A 16,187-nucleotide genomic window follows, 5' to 3' on the forward strand; every position below is an offset into this window, starting at 1 on the left:
TGTCTGTGTATGTCTGTCTGTGTGTGTCTGTGTATGTGTCTGTGTGTATGTCTGTCTGTGTCTGTGTATTTCTGTCTGTGTGTGTTTATGTGTGTGTGTGTGTGTGTGTGTGTGTCTGTGTGTGTGTGCGCCTGTCTGTGTGTGTATGTCTGTGTGTGTGTACAGTGAATATATCGGCATGCTGTCAGGGAGCAACACAGAGATTATTTTGCCCTACCAGGAAGCGTTGAAGATTTCGTATATCTGCATGTTATTTACAACACTGATGAAGACACAGGAGAGAGTGACGTTACCCAGAATCAGCTGATAGTTTGTGACATGTTGTGCAGCGGTGATGACAGAGTCCAGTAGGTGTCGGGTGAGAGGTTGTGATAAATTATATCCTCAAATTAATAATTTAAAAGCTCTGAATACTTGTTTAACTCCCACAAGTAGAGTTGGGCGACAAGAGGAAATCTACCATATGGAATTATATGTGTGTAGGTGTGTGTGTGTTTGTAGGTGTGTCTGTGTGTGTGTGTGTGTAGCTGTGTGCGTGTGTATGTTTGAAGATGTGTGTGTGTGTGTATATATGTGTAGGTGTGTGTGTGTGTGTGTGTGTGTAGCTGTGTGTTTACATTTGAAGATGTGTTTTTGTAGAGGTGTGTGTGTGTGTATGTGTAGGTGTGTGTGTTTGTAGGTGTGTGTGTTTGTGCGTGTGTAGCTGTTTGTAGCTGTTTGCGTGAGTGTGTGTGTGTAACTGTGTGTGTGTAGCTGTTTGTAGCTGTGTGTGTGAGTGTGTGTGTGTATGTTTGTAGTTGTGTGTGTAGGGGTGTGTGTGTGTGTTTGTATGTGTGTCTGTGTTTGAAGGTGTGTGCGTGTAGCTGTGTGTGTGTTTGTTTGTAGATGTGTGTGTGTACCTGTTTGTAGCTGTGTGTGTGTGTGTATGTTTGTAGTTGTGTGTGTGTGTGTGTGTGTGTGTGTGTATGTTTGTAGTTGTGTGTGTTTGTAGATGTGTGTGTGTCTGTGTTTGAAGGTGTGTGTGTAGATGTGTGTGTGTGTATGTGTATGTGTGTGTAAATGTAACCCCGACTCTACTGGGCTCTGTTTGTAACAGGAAAGGCTAACAGTGTAATGCGAGTTGAGTGTTGAGGCCAAGGCCCAATGCGTTGATGTACTGTATGTAAAACATATTTTACATGTCAGTGTATTTGCGTACTTTGTGAGAGTTTGCAACAGTCCCCCCCACAGTTTTGTACCTTTTCAGGTAAAAGTTCCAGCTGAGTAATCCTTCAAAAGTTTGCATAATATTGTTCTTTTATCGATTCTGTCCAGGAGACCGATGGTGATTCATGTGCTGAAATCAAGTTCATTGTCTTTTGCTTGCTTTATGTTTTCACTACATTTCTACCAGCCAATGATTATTCTACAAATACAAAAGAAAAGTACAAAAAGATGCTCTTCCGTTTCATGTGAGATTTTCTCCGAAATGCATCTCTGAAAAGTTATTGACGGTCTGTTCACGTCAGACCTGTCTCAATGCATACATCCAACTCTTTTATGAATGGTAGATGGAAGCTATGATCAGTTGTTCAGAGAGAAAAACTTGAATGCAAATGTCTGAATTGGGTAAAGTAAAGGGTCAATATCCGAGGTATAGGGGCCAGCACACTCGCGAGTCTGTCCACCTGAGTACTGAGTCTCATTCAGGAACACAGTAAAGTCGTCCAGTAATCCTCTCTACTTTTTAAGACTCACTTCACTTTTCCCCTGACTTTTCATTGATTGGGGCTGCTTGGCTCTGTGTGTCTTGCGTGCAGCAGGAAATGGGGCTTGGGGTGTAATTAAATGGGGTGATTCGGGCGGCCTTGCTGGGGGATCCTTGGCGGAAATGGACAGCTCCGCCCACATGGCTGTCGGACGTTCCTGTGGAGACGTTGCTGTGGCCCCTCAGGGAAACGTCTGAATCTCCGTCCTGGATGTTACTCCCAGAGGGGACACTAATCTTTCTGAGTAGCGCCAATCGGGCCACTTCGTCTGAGATCACTCGAGCCGTTTCCACTGCCGGAGAGGTGCTCGAGTTGGTCTTGTTGTTGGAAAATTCTTCTGTCTGGACGGTCGCATCGCTTGTCTTGCGAGATGCGAGTAGAATGGTTGGCAGTTTTCCTGGAAGAGCTGGCGGCTTTGGCCTTTCCCCGTCAGGAGAAGGCGCCAGAGGTAATGCATTGGCTGGCAGAGTGCTTTTCAGGATCTGAGGTACATCTTCATCCCTGATCCTCCTCCAGGTGACTCTGTCGTTCAGCCGGGATGCAGATCTCTGCCCTTTCTTCTTCGTGTCATCCTCGCTCTTGGCTCTGCCGCTCGAATCGGATGATGACGAGCGGAGGGAAGAACGGCTGGTCACTCTGCTCAGTATGTTTATGCTCGGTGACGAGGCGTGACGTTTAAAGGTATCTTTGTCTTCTTGCTGCCTGGCTGCGGACACTCTTCCAGGCCCCTTTTGCTGAGCCACCCTGCAGGGGCTTTCAGAGCTAGTTCTCCTGGCTGAGCGTCTTGCAGATAGGTCACGTTCACTGGAGGTCGCTCTAGAGAGGGTTGTACTCTGCTTCTGAAGGCCACGCTCTGGCTTCTGGACTTGCTGTTCTTGTCTTGGATCTTTTACTTGCACCCTTCTCTGGGCTTGCGCAGCCTTGAGTTCCTGACAGCGTGACGAGCAAAGGAAGACAGCCGAAGCTCCAGGAACTGCTCTGCGGGGGGATCCATTCTGAGATCGAGGCATGTTGCGTGCAGAGCCGTCACGCCTTAAAGCAGTCTGTGATTCCTTAATGAAAGTCAACTGTCTCAGGAATCCATTGCGCTCAGACTCGCAGCCGCTTGAATGGACAGAAGACATCCTGACCATTTCAAATCGATTGGCAGGGGGGACCCTTTTTCCGTTGACCTGATTGGTTTGTCTTCCGCTTGTTTGGTTAGTTACCAGAGGTGACAGAGCTCTGGGCCTTACTGCACTTTGCATAAAAGGGATACGGACGGGTGACTTTTGAGTTTTGGGTGGTGGGGATTTTTGATTTTGATTCACAACAGGAGAGCGTCCCCTTCTTTCAGGGGGGCTGCTAGCTGGGGAGGCATTCTTTTTCTGGATGGATTTATTTGTCTGAACCGGGGATGTTATCTTCTTCTGCGACTGTTTGGATGGTGTAGAGCTTTGCGATGATCCAGAGGAGGAACTTTTTGGTATCCTTGGAGGCGGAGTAGAGCTCCTCTTTGGCAAAGACAGTTCAATGTCCTGGGGGTAACCTAATCGGTGAAGGCTCTTGGATCTGTGCTGAGCAAGATTCGGGTTCTTTGGAGCATCTGTCTTGGTTGGTACTTTTCTGGGAGGAGGTATTTGTGATGGAGCCGCCTCTTTTATCGGTGTATAGATCACTGTCCTGCCTCGGAAAACCACTGGTAAGTTCGGAACTGGCTTGCGCTGTGCGAAGTCTAGAGGTTTATTCGCCTTTTTGTCTTTAGCAAATTTCCTTTCTTTGGGTGTGAAGCTGGATGTTGACATGAATGACAGGACTGATTCAGTCTCTTCAGAGGATGGGTCCTGAGACTTTGATGCCTGCAGCCCAGTGACTACACAATTAGCACCTTCTTGTATGGCTCTCCATTCAATACTATTGAGGTCTGAATCTTTATCCCATGCCGTGTCATCACTATCCATTTCCTCATCCATGTTCCACCCATCAGAGGCCTTTTGTTTTTGAATATTTTCTGCCTTCCTCTTCCTGGCAGCAAGCTTCCTTCTCTGCTTGGGCATGGCAGATGTAATGCATTTCTGAAGGAGGTCATCCTCCGAATCCATGCTGACGGAGCTTGGCGAGCTCGGCTCTTCGTATTGGCTGTGAATGTTCATAGGCTTCGTTTGTTTCATCATATTCAGTGTTTTGTTGTGTCTGTTTTTGTACCATATTTGCTGGGCTTTTGATTTATGATCCTCAAACTCAGCATCACTCAGCGAACTAAGCGAGGAGCTCAGTGAGTAACATGCCAGGGATTCATCCTTAATCAGATTCTGTTTTATCCTGTGAAATCCTCTGGGCATCGCTTGGGAATTATCAATCCTGCCAATATTCGTCATGCTCCGGGAAAGGGTATTTCTACTTGCCTCTCTGGTCTGTTTTCTACTTGTTCGTTTCATTGCGTCATTTTCTTCATCGTAGAAGCTGTTACTGTCCTCTGAAGAATGAGTCATTTGTCGGAAGATTGTTTTTCCTTTTTGTGATACCATATTAAGGTTACCGTCTTTGTTCTGCTTAATGACCGGCAGTTCTAGTTTCCTGACTGGGCCTTGACCTTGCCTCTTCTTTTGTTGGTTAGGAGACTGATCACGATTTCTTTGGTTTGCCACCCTATCGGCTACCTCTTTGCTCTGCATTAGCACCCTCTGTGTGGGAACTATATGTTTGGTTGCTCGGTTAATTTGTATCTCAGGTGGATAGTTCATCTTGTTGGGTTTATGGAAGTGTGAGAATATCCTCAAGTCTTCTATCCTCTTTGCCTCGTCGTCGAGCAATTCCTGTTTGTTCATACCTTTGGCTGTGCAGTCCTTAGCCCCCCTGTCCTTCACAGGATACTGAAGTGTCTCGTCACTAAGCGATGTTGTGCTGGAGAAGTTTACTGGTGTACCTTCCGCAGAATCTGTCAACGACGAATCATCCAATTTGAAGTCCCTTTGCGGGATGACAATTCTTCTCCCAGGACACATTTGGGTTTTGCCATTGGGGAGCATCATGTATACGGGAAGATGTATCGGCTTTCGGATCTGGGAATTGAGAAGGTGAGGAGGGATGGTGGTCATCAGCGAAGGTCTTACTTTTCTGAACTTGGATGGCATTGCTGAGTTGATGCATTCCTTTAAGATTTCTATGTCATCGTCTGAATTGCCTTCACTATATCTCTCTGCGTGGTCAAATCCTTGCTCATCCTCGACAGGGAAAGGAAGATTTTTGTCATTTTGCTGAAGTAGCGGGGTCAATTTCAGCTCCACATCTTTTTGTATGTAGTGTTCGTGAAGAGGCAGAGCACTTAAGCTTGAAGCACAAGAGAAGTTTTCGGTGGGCTTTTCCACAGTGAAGTAGATCATGGTGTCCAGGTCAGGAGGAAAGTTAAACCTCTCTTTGCAGTCGGCTATCTCCATGAACTTTCGCAGACTGCTTTCCCATTGGCCTGCTATTCCTGTGGGCTGTGTTTCCGGTCCATTTGGCTCAACGCAACATGGAGTTTTACTTCGACTAGGAGGCATGGTTTGCCCTGGGCTGTCGGGAAGATCACTAGGGCTTATGGTTCCATCAATCATCTCACTGCATGGATCACTTTGGATTGAACTTGCAATAGAGGGAGACTCAAAGCTGCCCAGTGAACTGACTGAGCTACAGCGACTCATTACCAGGGGTGTCTCGTGGATGTAGTTCTCAGATGAACTGGATGGAGATCGGTCTTCAAGTATGGCTGGCGACGCTCCTCTTAGGAACACCTTTTCCTTTTTGGCAGGACAGGGAATCTGGACGAGATTGGTCTCTTTGCTGGGGAAGGTTTTTGAGTCAGTCATCAGCAGCTGACTGTCACTCAGATCCTCCAAGGTTTCATCCTCCTCAGCTCTCTTCACCACTTCTCCATCCTCCACTTCTATGATTTCTAATGACGAGTCACTCTCCAGCTCATTTTCACTTTGTTCATCCAACGCTTCGTCTCCAGAAGAGAGGGAGGACAGTGAACTGCAGCGGGAGAAGCAAATCGGGGTGTTCTCCACGGAGTATTTCTGGACCGTCTCCATCGGCCCGATGGTTGGGCTTCTGGCGGATAACATTGGAGTAAACTTTGTCATACTACCCCCTGTCATCACAGTAGGTACCCATGCTTGTCTCCTCATTGCTTGGGCAGCCTGGACATTGATGGTCGTCTTTGCTACACCAAATTTGGCCACGCTCTGAATGAGCGGGACCTGTTGATAAGACGGAGACAGTTTAATTGAAGTCATGCTGACGTCAGAGGAGACTTTAGTGGATACACTGACAGGTGTTTGTGCAGGTTGATCCTGGTTCTTTTCTGCATCCATGCTGCTGAGCTCTAGAGCTGTCACATCATTGTTTTCCACAGAATCTCTTTCCGGGATATGTTGCTGGTTAGTCTCATTCAGGACAGCAGTTCCTACATTAAGGTAATCTTGATGAGCCACCTTAAGATCAAGCTGGTTGGGTCGTTTTTGCATCAATAGAGCTTTTGGAGCAGGTCGCATTTGGTCTTTGCTGCCGCAGTATCCATCACTGGTGCTTCCACTGTTTAGGCTGTCTGTTGATACACTTGTATGGGCAGTTTTGAGGCGCAAGAGTGCGTGGGCTCTATTGAGGCGTTCCCTGTGGGCCAAGCTGCTTGTCTCAGAGAGACGGCAGGGGGAGCATGATTTTGCGCGGGCTTCATTGAGTTCATCCAATCCGTAAGGCCAGTCTGCCAAATGGTCTTCAGAGCTGAGGCTGAAACTGTCCTCGGAGGAAGTGTGCATTGTGATGTCCTCCACTAACCTGTCGATCTTGGCAACCGTGTTGGTGATCTTCTTAGCTAGCTTCTCTGCAGCAGCAGATACATCGTCAGGAGGTGCGTGTCTCTTCTCGACCACCTGGGGCATGTCCACGTCTCTCTCAGGTTCACTGTCCCTCTTACGTGGCTGGTTGTTCAGGAAGTTAGAGTTGGTAAGGAACATGGACAGCATAGAGAAGCTCCCAGTGTCCAGGCTACTGGAGACGTTAGGGGCCTCATCATCATCGAAACAACCAGAATCAGATGCGTAATCCTTTGCCAGGCTCTCAATGTGCCGTAGCGGCTTGTTGATGGTCAGGTGCTTGGGGCTCTGTTTCTCAAGCGTATCAAAAGTCTCCGCTAGGTGTTTGGCATCCAGCTCCGCCTCCAGAGCCTTCTGTTTCCTCATGTAGAGCGAGGGCATGCAGGAGCCAGGGGATACGACTGCAGTATCCTTATATTTCAGGGGTCGATTAGTGAGTAGGTTCCTTAAAGCTGCGGCGCTGCCCATGGCTATCATCTTGTGCTTGGAGTGGATAAGGTTGCGCAGCATGCTAACCGCCCCGAGGTCCCACAGCAGCTCCTGGTCTTTGGGACTTCGGGCAGAAAGGTTCCAGAGGGTCCCGCAAGCGTTGCTCACTATGGTCAGACTGTGGGAGCGCAGGTGCTGCAGCAGAGTATGGAGACAGTTGTGGTCCCTGAGGATTTGCCTGTGAAGTAAGAAAGCAAAAGACATTTTAATACATCTCTTAAGGCGAGTGGTGGAATAAGTATTCAGATCATTTACTTAAAGGTACACCGTGTAGGAATTTCTCCCATCTAGCGGTGAAATTGTATTTTGCATTCAAACGAATAGTGCTCTCAAATGCGTGTTACAACTACGGTAGCCGTTATGTACCAAGAAGCTATGACAACATGTCTTCCAATTTAAGCTTTTTTGGCGACGAGGATTCCTTCTGCCATGGCTCAGCATCAGTAAGATCCTCCATTATGAATTAAAGGGCAGTTGCAGGCTTTCAAATTTCCTGGGGCAGTGACGAGCACCCTCTCGCTGATCTCCTTCTCCGTTTCTGCTGCAAGTTTCAGTCACGTGACGCTGGCTCTGAACGAAAACGCGTTGTGGATTAGCTAGACAGGTTGGCTAGTGCTCTATGTCGCTCTCAGCCATTATAGTTTTTAAAAATGGTTTATAACAACATGGAAGCCTCCTTGGACTTGCCCGTCCAATGTAAACACAGATAAGAAATTCTTAGCTTACGAGGATAAGTCAGATCATTGGCAGGGGTCATTTTACACCAATGAGGACATATTTATGAATGAAGACATTGATTTTAGCTAATAAAATACTTAAAACACTACACAATGTACCTTTAAGTAAAAGTCTTGCATTGAAAATGCTACATTAGTCAGGGAAATGTACTTAAAGTATTAAAAGTAAAGAAAGTGGAAACAAAACAGTTCTGTCAATCAACTAATCATTTCAGCTGGACTTGTAGGCCTAAATGTTGTCGTAGTACTTATAATAAAACATCAGATTTTATAAACTACGTGTGTTTTTTTAAATCTTAATGTGTAAAGTAACTAAAGCTGTCAGAGGAATGTAGTGGAGTAGAAGTAGAAAGTGGCATGAAAAGAAAAGACTCAAATGTGTACTTAAGTACAGTACTTGAGTAAATGTAATTAGTTACATTCCACCACTGCTGCAGGCCTTTACACACTGGGGGTCATAAAGAAATGCATTTGAAAGCTCGCAAGTGGCTCTTGAGTTTGGTTTTCTGCGTCCAATGCTATTTATTTACAACATGACATCATGACTTTGCGTAGACATACACGCCCACTTTCTACAAGTGGCGTGTAATCGTGACTTTTTTTATAAATTTTTTTCGACATACTATATTATGACTTTTTATCGACATACTAAATAAATTCACACACAATCTCAAAGTAAGTCAAGGGAGGCCAAACGGCGTTGATAAACACGCTAAAAAGCGAGTATGTGTCTTTATAACACGGCCAAAATTTGGCATAAGAATTGGCGTGTCATACATGCGCAATTTCATGACATCAGTCTGTTATTTACTAATGCGAGTCAGTGTTTGAGTCTCAGAAACCAACCTGTAGTCTTCCCGCGTGGCGACCAGACTCGAGACGTTTCGGAGGATTCCTCCTCCGCTCTCGATGATGGCGAGCGAGTTGGTCTGACACCGGTACGTCAGCGTGCTGACCAGGAAGCCCAGAGCGCCGTCCACCGAGCAGATGGCCACCTTGTTGTCGATGCTGTGAGCCGACAGATTCCACAGAGCGCTCAGGAGGCTCTTCAGCGTAGACTCCTGAAAAAACAGCAAAAAAAACCCAAAAGGATTTTATTAGGCTTGTTTACAATCAATCAGTGTGGTTCGTTCATTCATTATTCAGAAAAACAATATTCTCTTTCTGTTTGTCAGTCTAAAACCAAAACGGGACAACCCGCCCTTCAATAGCATTTATTGGCCAGGCGTCCATGCTTTCTTACGCAAGGTAACGTAACCCAATAGACCTCAACAGTCAAAGTAAAATCCCATTCATTTTCTCCATAAGGATTTAGAATATCAGTCATGATGTCTAAATCATCCGAGGTAGACTGACCCCGAGCTACGTGGTCTAAACCATCCCATACTGTCTAAACCATCCCATAATATCTATACCATCCCATAATGTCTACGTGGTTGTGAAACGAAGGTTTCTGCTCCTGTAGATGCTAGAAGTCTGTATGAAATCAACTTTGTTTTAAGAAAAACACGTTTTATCCGCGATCCTATGGAGAAAAACTACACTACCCACGATCCTAAGCGTAACAGCAACGTCTCTGATTGGTCCAACTCGCTGTTACCATAGAAACGTTTACCGTACCCGCGAAACCGCGAACGGCTAGAGCGAGCTTCTCGAACGTTTCCATTTTCTGCTTTGCTGTCAGGCGGGAGAGGAAACTGCGTCTGATAGTGGGCGGCAACCATTATTCCAATCATTAGAAACATCCATCCATCTTCGTCCGCTTATCTGGTGTCGGGTCGCGGGGGCAGCAGCTCCAGCAGGGGACCCCAAACTTCCCTTTCCCGAGCCACATTAACCAGCTCTGACTGGGGGATCCTGAGGCGTTCCCAGGCCAGGTTGGAGATATAATCCCTCCACCTAGTCCTCCCAGCTGGACGTGCCTCCACCTATTCCTGGGTCTTCCCCGAGGCCTCCTCCCAGCTGGACGTGCCTCCACCTAGTCCTGGGTCTTCCCCGAGGCCTCCTCCCAGCTGGACGTGCCTCCACCTAGTCCTGGGTCTTCCCCGAGGCTTCCTCCCAGCCACCCTCCTGAGGAAACCCATTTCGGCCGCTTGTACCCTGGATCTCGTTCTTTTCGGTCATGACCCAGCCTTCATGACCATAGGTGAGGGTAGGAACGAAAACTGACCGGTAGATCGAGAGCTTTGCCTTCTGGCTCAGCTCTCTTTTCGTCACAACGGTGCGATAATAATCATTAGAAACAGAAAGAGAATATTGGTTTTTCTGTTTTTCCGTACTGGTTTTTAAAACAGAAAAACAAAAATGGTTTTGGGGTTTTTCTGGTTTGGTTTGAAAACCGAATAATGAATCAATCAATCTTACACTGTTTACAAACACACAAAACATACACTCACTGAGCATACTATACTATGACTTTTTTCATGACTTTTTTCGACATACTGTACTATGACTTTTTCAAAATCCAGGCAGCTGCTTCGTCTTTATGCTAAGCTAAGTGGCTGCTGGTTCGTGTCTCAGAGAACCAATTAGCGATAACTAACAGACATAAATTCGCTTTCATACAGTCTGCCATTTAGCTAGTCAAGTCTGAAGTACGGGAGCATCAGCACCCCTCCATCCATACCGGTTTCTCCCTCCTTTCTTTATTTCACTAATAATGTAAAGATAAAAATATGAAGACATGTATCCACAGCAGAGCACATCCTGTTCATATGTACAACTCTATTTCTTCACAATAAACCTTAAACAACTGGCCACTGGTGTTTCATGTATTTGTATATCTTGTTGATGTTTGGCTGGATGTAAAAATGGATGTTTTATTACATTACCACTTACAACGCACAGCGTTATGCGATGAATTACCATGTATTTATTTATTTATACATTGCCTGTAAACTGTCCTCTTCACAACATATAACAATCATACATTGTGCGTGTGTTTGGGGTTTTAATGTTATCTGTTGATTGTTGGAGAAGGCCATGCAATAAAATATTGTGTGAACAGACAAAGTTTTATCTTTCATGGGCTACTCTTCGAGCCTCTTAATTGCCCCTCATAGGGCAAATAAAGTTATTTGAATTGCGTTACCTTGGTGGCCTGCAGGGCGCAGGTCATCAGTGCAGACACACAGCCGATGTCTTGGAGGACTTTCTTGCTGTTGATGTCGGCCCTCCAGGACAGATTCCTCAGGATGCTGGAGACCACCTGATGCAGCTCCTCGCTGTCGGAGGCCAGCTGGGCCACCAGCGCCTGCAGACAGCTCTTCTTAGAGCACAGAGTGGCCTGAAGGAAGAACACATGGAGGTCAAAAAGACAGGACAGTTTCCTGGTGAATCAATAAAGACTTTTAAAAAACTGAGTGCTGCTGTCAATCACCAAGGCTTCTCTGTCACCGAGTCACTAATAACAAAGACATATTATAGTATGTCGAAAAAGAGGAAAAAAAGTAACAGTATAATATGTCGAAAAAAAGTCACAGTATGATATGTATAAAAAAGTAATTAAAAGTCCTAGTATAGTATGTCGAAAAAAGTATAGTATTGAGCACACGTGTCAAACTCAAGGCCCGTGGGCCAAATCCGGCCACTTGCAAATTTTGATCTGGCCCACATATCAATTTAGGTTCACAGCTAATTTTGGCCCAACTAGTTGAGCACCACACCAAAAAAATGAGGAAACTGTTTTACATGCTGTAATTATGAGACCCTGCCGTGCAGAATTTTACAGATTTGACGACTTTGAGACTCAGAAATCCCCCGAGAAGCAGAGAGTTTTATAATATTCAGGCCGTGAAACAGGTTGTGGTGAGTCAGCTGGGTGGCAGCTGCTTTTTAAAATATGTTTGTTTTTCATGACTTTCTAAATTCTACGATAAAGCACTTTGAATTGCATTGCTGCTGAACTGAGCTATACAAATAAAATTGCCTTGCCTTGTCAAAAAAGTCAGCAAAAGAAACTTTTTTGCTGACTTTTTTTAGGGTTTTATGTCGACCAAACTGTATGGGAGAAATATATATGAGATATGCAATAATATAAAGTGAATTGACTCTTTTTTACTAAATAAAAGCATGTCAATAAACTGAACATGTCTTATTGTGATCGTCATTTCCATTGTGGCCCTTAGTGACATTGAGTTTGACACCCCTGGTATAGTTTGTCAAAAAAAGTCATAGTATACTATATTGTATGTTGAATAAAATGGATCTTGGACATAAATACCTTGTTGACGACGTCTCCGAAGGTGAGGTTAGTGACAGCCATCCCTGCATAGCGGCGCAGAGCCATGTTGATGGGGTCGTTCAGCATGCCGTACATGTCCTGATCCAGGTGGATCAGATCGGCCACCACCTGCAGCCCGCCTGGAAGGAAACACAACAGACTCTCAGACAAACGTGTCCTTATTGAAGAGTATGTCAAAAAAAATCATAAAATGTCATAGTATAGTATGTCGAAAAAAAGTCATAGTATAATGTCGAAAAAAGTCATAGTATAGTATGTCGAAAAAAGTCATAAAAAAGTCATAGTATAGTATGTCGAAAAGTCATAAAAAGTCATAGTATAAAAGTGTCGAAAAGTCTTAAAGTCATAGTATAGTATGTCTAAAAAAGTCTGAAAAAGTCATAGTATAGTATGTCGAAAAGTCCTCAAAAGTCATAGTATAGTATGTCGAAAAGGTCTTAAAAAGTCATAGTATAGTATGTCAAAAAAAGTCATAAAAAAGTCATAGTATAGTATGTTGAAAAAGTCTTAAGAAGTCATTGTATAGTATGTCGAAAAAGTCCTGAAAAAGTCATAGTACAGTATGTCGCAAAAAGTCTTAAAAAGTCATATTATAGTATGTCGAAAAAAGTCATAAAAAAGTCATAGTATAGTATGTCGAAAAAAGTCATAGTATAGTATGTCGAAAAAAGTCTTAAAAAGTCATAGTATAGTATGTCGAAAAGTCATAAAAAGTCATAGTATAGTATGTCGAAAAGTCTTAAAAAGTCATAGTATAGTATGTCAAAAAAAGTCTTAAATAGTCATAGTAGTGTCGAAAAGTCATAAAAGTCATAGTATGATATGTCGAAAAGTCTTAAAAAGTCATAGTATAGTATGTCGAAAAGTGATAAAAAGTCATTATAATATGTCAAAAAAAGTCTTAAAAAGTCATATTATAATATGTCGAAAAGTCATAAAAAGTCATATTATAATATGTCGAAAAAGTCTTAAAAAGTCATAGTATAGTATGTCGAAAAAAGTCTTAAATAGTCATAGTAGTGTCGAAAAGTCATAAAAAGTCATAGTATGATATGTCGAAAAGTCTTAAAAAGTCATAGTATAGTATGTCGAAAAGTCATAAAAAGTCATATTATAATATGTCGAAAAAAGTCTTAAAAAGTCATAATATAGTATGTCGAAAAGTCATAAAAAGTCATATTATAATATGTCGAAAAAGTCTTAAAAAGTCATAGTATAGTATGTCGAAAAAAGTCTTAAAAAGTCATAGTATACTATGTCGAAAAAAGTCTTAAAAAGTCATAGTATAGTATGTCAAAAAAAAGTCTTAAAAAGTCATATTAGAGTATGTTGAAAAAAGTCTTAAAAAGTCATAGTATAGTATGTCAAAAAAAGTCTTAAAAAGTAATAGTATAGTATGTCAAAAAAAGTCTTAAAAAGTCATATTATAGTATGTCGAAAAGTCTTAAAAAGTCATAGTATAGTATGTCGAAAAGTCATAAAAAAGTCGTATAGTATGTCAAAATTGGAAAAAAAAAGTCATAGTATAGTATGTCGAAAAGTCATGAAAAATTCATAGTATAATATGTCGAAAAGTCATAAAAAGTCATAGTATAGTATGTCGAAAAAAGTCCTAAATAGTCCTAGTATAGTACAGACTCTCAGCCCAATGTGTCAGGGACAGTAGGCAGGATACCGGGCTGCAGGGCTTTCACCAACCTAGTTCGTTCATGGCGCGTCGGTACTCTTCTTCGAAGGAAAGCTTCATGATGGCACACATGGCCTGACAGATCTGAGGGTCCACAGGTTCAGGGATGTCTGAAGAGAGGAAGACAGTTACTTAAAGTAGAAATACCAACGTGAAGAAATACTCTGTTACAAGTTAGAGCCCTGCATTCAAAAACTGAAAGTTCTGTTTCTGCCGCTGACAGACTCAGATTATTATTCTAAGAGTCAGACAACATTATGGGATGGATCCCTACAGAGATAGACCTTTTAGTTAAAGAGTAAGATCCTTTTAGTTTAACATGAAACAGCCCCGAAATCACCATCACCAAACTCCACCAGACTCCATGTAAATAATCAGGACGTTTAACGTGTATAGAGCCAGCATATCTCCACCAGACTCCATGTAAATAATCAGGACTTTTAGCGTGTATAGAGCCAGTATATCTCCACCAGACTCCATGTAAATAATCAGGACTTTTAGTGTGTATAGAGCCAGCATATCTCCACCAGACTCCATGTAAATAATCAGGACTTTTATCGTAAGACAAACTTAATTCAAAGTCGACAGAAACTAAATAAAACTATCAAAAGCCGTCTTGGTTCATCTTTCCACTGTTCCAACAATCACCACTCTGGTTTGGTTGAAATAAACCCTTAATTCACCCATTTACATGTGGAGATATGCTGGCTCTATACAAGCTAAAAGTCCTGATTATTTACATGGAGTCTGGTGGAGATATGCTAGCTCTATACACGCTAAAAGTCCTGATTATTTACATGGAGTCTGGTGGAAATATGCTGGCTCTATACACGCTAAAAGTCCTGATTATTTACATGGAGTCTGGTGGAGATATGCTGGCTATATACACGCTAAAAGTCCTGATTATTTACATGGAGTCTGGTGGAGATATGCTGGCTCTATACACACTAAAAGTCCTGATTATTTACATGATGAAATTTTGAAAAAAGCATTGAAAAATGTGTAGAAAAAAGTGTTGACTTGTGTCTCTGTTTGTGTGTGTGTGTGTGTGTCACAGACAGAGACACACACACGCTTAAACACTTATACACACACGCAAACACATAGAGACATACACAGACACACACACAGAGACACACACACACACACACACACACACACCCCCACTGACCGGTGGTTCTGGTTCCTCCGGGGGTCCCAGCGTGGCTCTCCATCCAGTCCCAGCCGCTGTCGCAGTACGTGCGGACCTGCTCCAGCATGTGCAGCACCCTCATCTCTCTCCGGGCCTGGCCCTCGTCCTGCTGCGAGTAGATGATGTTGTGCAGCGCCGCGCTGGCTCGGGATTTGGCTTCTCGGCTGCAGCCAGTCGCCGTGGCTGTCTCGGCGGGTCCACTGGCGCCGGCGCTGGTGCCCGGAGCTTCGTGGAGGATCTGGACCAGAAGAGGGACGCAGCCAGACTTCCTCATGGCGATGCAGCTGTCCTGAGAGCTGGACAGGGCCAGCAGGGTGCGGGACATCTCGTCCTTGTCTCGGTTAGCGAGCATGGAGAGCAGCCAGAACACCATCTCCACCTGCACAGAGGCCCAGAGGAGACACACGGGACATTTAGGGAGGCCCAGGACATACACGGGACATTTAGGGAGAGGTCCCTGATGCCGATCAGATTTTTGTAATATTAATCTGCTGATACAAAGTCCCGATCAGATACTAAATATGATATATATATATATATATATATATATAGGCCGAGATAATAGAGCAGCATACCATTTTGTTGTATGTGTGTGTGTCTGTGTGTCTGTCTGTCTGTCTGTGTCTGTGCATAGCTGTGTGTGTGTGTGTATGTATATGTGTGTCTGTGTATGTCTATGTATGTGTGTGTATGGCTGTGTGTGTGTGTGTATGTGTGTGTTTGTGTGTATGTGTGTATGTGTGTTTTGTGTCTGTCTGTGTCTGTGTGTGTGTCTGTGTGTGCGTCTGTATTTGTGTGTGTGTGTGTGTGTGTCTCTGTGTGTGTGTGTGTGTGTGTCTGTGTGTGTGTGTGTGTGTGTGTGCGTGCACAGGAGACCTAAATCAGTTTTTATTTTTTGATGATTGCAATAACTTTTAAAACTTTTAATGTTTAGAAACATTAAAAATTTAATGTTTAATTTAGTTACTCTGATGTTTCTGACTGTTAGACTAAAAGCGGCTCTGTGGACAGCCATGATGTCTCTCAGTATTAGCCCTTTATTAGCACTTTATTAACCCTTTATTAGCCCTTTATTAAAGCCTTTATTAACCCTTTATTAAAGCCTTTATTAACCCTTTATTAACCCTTTATTAAAGCCTTTATTAACCCTTTATTAACCCTTTATTAAAGCCTTTATTAACCCTTTATTAGCCCTTTATTAACCCTTTATTAGCCCTTTATTAAGAGTGTCACCTTGCTGCCTCCGTCTGCTGCAG

The 16,187-nt window shown here is 43.6% G+C and overlaps 1 protein-coding gene across 1 annotated transcript in view; it reads right to left on the reverse strand.

The window, feature by feature from the left end:
- Nucleotides 1-1,028: 1,028 nt before the first annotated feature.
- The window catches only part of apc2 (APC regulator of WNT signaling pathway 2), a 64,802-nt gene continuing 49,643 nt past the window's right edge, over nt 1,029-16,187 (reverse strand). The window contains exons 5-11 of the mRNA XM_039811220.1: nt 16,165-16,187; nt 14,911-15,310; nt 13,751-13,849; nt 12,032-12,171; nt 10,901-11,095; nt 8,656-8,870; nt 1,029-7,250 (exon numbers count right to left, since the gene is read on the reverse strand). The exon at nt 16,165-16,187 is cut by the window's right edge and continues 76 nt beyond it. Coding sequence (XP_039667154.1) covers nt 1,739-7,250; nt 8,656-8,870; nt 10,901-11,095; nt 12,032-12,171; nt 13,751-13,849; nt 14,911-15,310; nt 16,165-16,187 — 6,584 coding nt within the window. The 3' untranslated portion in view covers nt 1,029-1,738. The remainder of the gene's footprint in view (nt 7,251-8,655; nt 8,871-10,900; nt 11,096-12,031; nt 12,172-13,750; nt 13,850-14,910; nt 15,311-16,164) is intronic.

This window comes from Perca fluviatilis, chromosome 9, assembly GCF_010015445.1.
Source record: "Perca fluviatilis chromosome 9, GENO_Pfluv_1.0, whole genome shotgun sequence".
Taxonomy (NCBI): Eukaryota; Metazoa; Chordata; class Actinopteri; order Perciformes; family Percidae; genus Perca; species Perca fluviatilis.